Source organism: Lactuca virosa, chromosome 1, assembly GCF_052849685.1.
Source record: "Lactuca virosa cultivar CGN04683 chromosome 1, Lactuca_virosa_CGN04683_v6, whole genome shotgun sequence".
NCBI classification, from domain to species: domain Eukaryota; kingdom Viridiplantae; phylum Streptophyta; class Magnoliopsida; order Asterales; family Asteraceae; genus Lactuca; species Lactuca virosa.
The window spans coordinates 15,632,226-15,638,645 of record NC_136426.1 but is presented as its reverse complement, the minus strand read 5'-3'; the positions used below and the strand labels follow the sequence as shown (position 1 = coordinate 15,638,645).

Below are 6,420 nucleotides of genomic sequence, written 5' to 3'. Positions count from 1 at the left end.
AAGTTTAAATCCAGGAGGTTTCAACTAGGGGAGGCTTCGTAGCTTATCTAAATCTTTCACTAAATGACGAATCTTCTCTGGGAGGTTGCGGGAATGTCATGTTTTATTTTGTTGCATCTAAAAGAGTTAAATGCTTACTAATGCGATGATGTTATATATTTTTTGAAGTTGTGCAACAAATTAATTTTTTAGATGAAATATATACAAGTTATTTCATTATTATATCAAAATATGCAAAATTGTAATAATCCTCGGTATCTTTCAACCGGTAACTGTCAGGCATAGCCGGGAGTTGGACTCCCCCTCGGTATCTTTCAACCGGTAACTGGGAACTAACCTCCCCTTCGGTATCTTTCAACCGGGTAACTGGGAACTAACATACCCTTCGGTATCTTTCAACCGGTAACCGGGGACTATTTCACCCTTACTACTGCTAACACATATTAAGCATAATAATCATATCAAGCACATTAATCATATCAAGCACAGTAAGCATATCACATATCAATCCTAGATAATTATCACAAAGACAATCATCTATCCAACACTATCACTTGTGGGCCAGCATTGTGGCCGTAGACCCACCCCTACTAGAAGGAAACTCACCTCGAAGTCGTGTAGTGTGTGCACAGATCTCGGTGTGGAAATCGACTCTCCCTGACTCCTCAATCCCTACACAGCAACTCTTCTAAGTTATCAACTTATACTCGTAACCCTTAAAAGGGTCACTCAATCCAAGTCAAAGTCAAAGTCAAATCCATGGTCAAAGTCAACATCTGGTTGACTCAACTCGCCGAGTTGGCCCATCAACTCGTCGAGTCCCCATTTCCACAAAATGTCATAATCTCGTTCCTACTCGTCGACTCTAGCAAGAGCTCGACGAGTTCGCCTTCAACAACACATCAGACAACCTTCAACCGACTCGCCGTGTTCGTCCTTGAACTCGTCGAGTTCATCTTCATCCATAAGAAGATGTTCAGTCTATGACTCGCAGATTTCCCTTTGAACTCGCCGAGTCCGTCTTCATGTGGCTGGGACATTGCCTTGAACTCGCCGAGTATGTTCATCCACGCATCGAGTCCTATGATTTCCAGATCCCTAGTGAACCTAAACAACTGGGGAAACCTTCGATCTTAACAACTGGTCCATAAACAGAAAGGGTTTGGTGGAAAATACAACCCGGATCGCCGAGTCCCAAGAACGACTCGACGAGTCCCTCTATGTCCAAAACTATACAGTCGATTATAACGGGTCTTAATGCGTCAAAACCATAGATCTAACCTCATAGGGTCCATTTTATACGTAGAGCTTCAAACTTGGTATACATGCATGGGGCCTTTGGCTCAAAAAGCCATAAAATGAGGTCTACAAGATGCATGGGTCTCTCATGGCCATAAAGTTGGCACCTTTATGCCATGAGAACCCTCCAAAGTCCAAGATCTGAAGCCATATCTCCACATTACACCCCACAACCCGAAAATGGCTTAGAAATGCCCTAAAGATACCAAAAATCCAAGCCCTAAGTTGATTAAACACATGGAAAGTCAAGATTGAAGCTTTTTACCTTAAATGAGCTGGAAATGGAACAGAATCTCTGGATCTTCTAGCTTCAACTTGAACTCCCAAACTCCTTCCTTCTTCTCAAGCTTCACAACCACCAAAAATGCACAAAAATGGCTTAAGAGCACTCAAACAAGGCTAGGGTTTCAGTTTAAGGTCTTCTGGAAGTGTGAGGGACGATGGAGGCTGATATGGGAGGAGATAAGTTGTTTAAATAGGGTGCAAACCCTAAATATTAGGGTTTTGTCCAGACAGCTCCTACTCGTCGAGTCGGTCTTCCGACTCGTCGAGTAGGTCACTTAAACCCCCGATCAACAGTTGAGTCTACTCGACGAGTTGGGCCTCCAACTCGCCGAGTCCCAGAGTAAATTTCAACATTTCTTGAATTTAAATACATACAAGGAATCGGGTGTTACAGTAGATGATTCCATAAAGTGCTTAGACCGAAAATAAATTTTTTTATTTATTTCATCAACTATATATAACAGTTATTTATTAAATTTTGTGTTAACAATTTTTTTTTAAATCGATATACCAGACCCATGGAGTAGTATATTTATTAAAGAATGAGCCAATGTAGGATGATATATAGCCTGAATCGATGATACATGAACCTCACTGCTAGTTAAACAGTAGGTTTGAACAATGATGGAGGCGAATGCCGGCGGCACTTCTGATTTCAATTCTGGATATATAGGTTAGAGCTTAGAGCTTTGAGTGTTTATAGTCAATGTACCCTTGTTGATTCTACTAAATTAAAACTGATTCTTAATTAGTGCATAGTTGGGTAAGATGCCTGGTAGATTCTGGATTTTGTCTATGATATATAAAACCATATGAAAATTTTTTTTAAAAAAAAAAACAATGCATTAATTATAGAGTTTAGAGCATCCACAATGCAAGTAGTATAAGAGTTGAATAGGATTATGCCTAAGATTGAATAAGAGTTCGAATGAAGTGTGGGTGATGTCATTAAATAGAGTTGAATGGAGAAGTTGAATAATCATTTAATGGTTCAATAGAAGGAACAAAAGTGGTGATTAGGATTGAATATGTGTTTAATGGGTTGTGGGTGGTGTTGTATAAATGTTTAATAGATGATGAGACAATCCATTGAACTCTGTAATTGTGGATATCCTTATCAACCAGTAAAACGTACGCCATGCTCCACAATTTCAAGAAAAGCATAAACAACAATTTCATAAGTACTAATTACTTGAAGAGGGAAATTTTATTATCGTTTACAACCACGAACATTTGAAGGTTCCCAACATACTGAAAATAAAAGATAATTAACCGAAAACTAGAAAACACAATTTTTTTATTCCAAGTTCCAATCATATTCGTTAATGGTGGTAGCAGATAAAATCATGCATGATGCATTTATTAAGAAAAAGGGCATCTTGAAGAGCCTACATCAATGGTGGAATCTTGGGTGGTGGTCACAGTACTCCCACCTTTGATAAAACCCGCAAGAAACTCTCCTCTATCGTAGAAAAACTGGATCTTCACGACCTTGAATTGTTCATCCAACTGTAAAAGAGAATTTAAATGTCAGAACAACAAACATTCAAGTCAAAAACCCATTTGTAAGTGACAAGAAGATATATAGTTTAGTATTCTTGACCTCGAATGTAGAGACACCAATCATTTCAACAATTTCCCCCGTAGGCGGTTGACCTTTGAATGGACCTTCCATGTAACCCCAATGCCTGAACTTATATGCAATCACCGGAGGACCTGAGTAAACCTCAAGAACCTCCAACGCAAAACCACGAGTAAATGTGGTTGTGAAGATATCATGAGACGTATCCCCAGTTTCATCAGAAGGATTATACAGTCGTAGATCTTCTGGCAACGAAGTTTGAAGAAACATATTGTACCCCCCACCTATCTTACCTACATCTTCCATTTTCAAGGGCTTCCTGCCTACAAACAATAAGTATATATATATATATATATATATATATATATATATATATATATATATATATATATATATATATATATATATATATATATATATATATATATATATATATATATATATATATATATATATATCAACAGTTATAGACAACTGCTTCAACACAAAAGTTCAGGTTTCCATTAACTAGTTTACCATTAACAGAAATTGTTAGCTTTGTGACATCAACAGACTTATGATCTTGGGAATTCGGTTTGTGGACCAACTCCATTTCCCATGTTTTCACAAGATTCTGAACTTGCTCTCCCAGTGAACCTGCCGGCCATATCTTAATTACCAGCCAAAATAAACATTAGTTAATTTAAATAAGATATGCACCCTGTAGAGTTTAGCATTTGACGTAGCTAATGATATTAATTAGCGGAATAAGCATATATATCTATGATACGGCGTGATTCAAAAAAATAAATAAATAAACGTAGGTTGTGAGTGTGTACACATCCGTGTGTGTGTGTATATATATATATATATATATATATATATATATATATATATATATATATATATATATATATATATATATATATATATATATATATATCAGTTTGTTAACGATTCAAACTTCGAAGTTCAAAGTAACCTTGGTCCACCAAGACTCCTTTGGTTCATAAATATTGAGAAATTAACAAACTCCTTCACACAATAATCTTTTCTTTATGTTTTTGTAAACTTTACATTTCTGTAACTTATTTGTGAAGATTACTTTAGAAACAAGATCACGGATTAAGTCATAGCGGGATCAATATATTATGATCCAAGTCTAAGAAAAAAATTAAAGGGTACAGATGTAAAGATATAAGTATTTAAAACCTTGGTTCTGCCTTCTTCAAAGAGTTCGTTGATTGCATCGTAGTTAGGGGGTACACCCAACTTCCATTTGGTGTTCTTCTCACCTTCTCCACTCATGAAACATCTATACTTGTCTACATCTGAACCTTTGTATTGATCCATTGTTGGGTTTAGCCCTTAGCCTCTTAATCTTACAACGTACTTATGATCTTAGTTTATATAGCAACTGGGAGAGTTAGGTGGGTTGGGAAGAGATTGGGACTAAATTTATTAAAAGTCTTGATTTGATGAAGTTGAATAAAATTGTAATGGATGCCAAGTTATGTGTATTTAATATATTAGGGATTTTTTTTGAAACACAAAACATACGCATCCATTATTTTATTTTAAATTTTTTTCATACACAATCTACGGTTTGAAATTATATGGTTTTAATAGGTATCTAACTTATCATATAGTTCTAAATATTGTATACTTATGTACATCAACTTAATATAAAACTTATTATTTTAAAATTAATAACAATGTTGTTATTATTTTTAGTAACAAATATTTATAATTATTTTAACTATACAGTTTATATCATCACAACACATAGGAATTCGCCTTATGTTTTAATTACCAAAAGTACTGAAATTGACTAAATAATATAACCAAAACCTTAATAACCAAAAGTCTACAAATCATTTTATTATCACTCAAAAGCTAGCTCTATCTTAATCTATTTTAGTAATTATATATATATATATATATATATATATATATATATATATATATATATATATATATATATATATATATATTGTAATTACAAACGCTTGATATTTAAAGGTTTAGGCTCAGTTTATTTGAAAAAAGAAAATTGATTATTCATTTATTTTCTTTTTGACACTCTATAGGCTTGGCCCATGATGAAAAGTTGTCGCAACTAAGTAACTAACAAATTAGAATCGTGAACAGCAGTTATGGTTTTGACTAGTTAACTTTTTCCACTGGTGGTGTTTGTTATGCCATGGACAGATGTTTAATTTTATACGACCATAAAAATAAAATTTTAAAATATTAGTTTAATATCTTATTTGAGTTATTCAGTCAATCCGCATTAAAGGAACTTTAACCAAACCCAAACCGTATAAGGTTATCTGTATTCAACTAACACAACTAAATAAACCAAACATTATTCGGTCCGGATGAATTATTCGGTTAGGGTTTTTTTTTACACCCCTAAGGACATGATGCCGGTTTTAATCTAATAAATAAAATATAACTAATCCTCATAAAATCCATTTTGCTCAACTAAAAAAATGTATTTACAATTTGAAAAGTAAATTACATAAATGATCCATGTAGTTTATGGTTGGTCCTTAATTTTTCTTTTAATTTCAATCATCCAATGTAATTTTTGTATTTTGGTATTGGTCTAAAACCGTCTTAAAATGACTATTTTATCTCTATATGTGACTTTTTATTGTTTTTGTTTTTGGGAACCACCAATATTATCTCACTCTTCTACCATGCACGTTAAAAATATCTAGTGACACCCAACCCGCTCACCTCTCGCCTCTGGCAACCACCACCATTCATCTCTGACAATCACCATGTTCACCTCTGACAACCACCAATAGTCAAATCCAAAATAATAATAATAATAATAATAATAATAATAATAATAATAATAAATCAAACTTGTAACCTAAAAATTTGATGAAATCAAATCCAGAATAATCCGAAAGATATATGATGAAATCCATGATGATCCCAAATTTAAACCTAAGCAACTTTCCCATTTCCATTGTTGATTATAATACCTTCCACACAAAAAAAAAAAAAAAAAAATCCTAAAGACACATAATGAAATCAAATCCAAGATAATCCCAAATTTAAACCTAAGGCAACATTCCCGTTTCCATGTTGATTATAATCCCTTCTAAAAAATCTGAAGGACACATGATGAAATCAAATCTAGAAAAGTTCCAAAAATCAATCCTAAATCAAACTTTGTTTAACCTTTCTATTTCAGTTGGTAATTATAATACATTCCAGAAAGATGTCAAAGAAACATGATAAAATAAAATCCAGAAAAA

At 33.7% G+C, this 6,420-nt stretch overlaps 1 protein-coding gene across 1 annotated transcript; it reads right to left on the bottom strand.

Annotated features, from left to right (window-relative positions):
* Positions 1-2,772: 2,772 nt before the first annotated feature.
* LOC145133332 (pathogen-related protein-like) lies at positions 2,773-4,570 on the bottom strand. Its single transcript, XM_079068278.1, has 4 exons — positions 4,358-4,570; positions 3,683-3,815; positions 3,188-3,489; positions 2,773-3,093 (listed from the first exon to the last, which is right to left on the bottom strand). The coding sequence occupies exons 1-4, from the start codon at positions 4,496-4,498 to the stop codon at positions 2,947-2,949; spliced, it is 723 nt and encodes a 240-aa protein (XP_078924404.1). The 5' UTR covers positions 4,499-4,570; the 3' UTR covers positions 2,773-2,946.
* Positions 4,571-6,420: the final 1,850 nt, after the last annotated feature.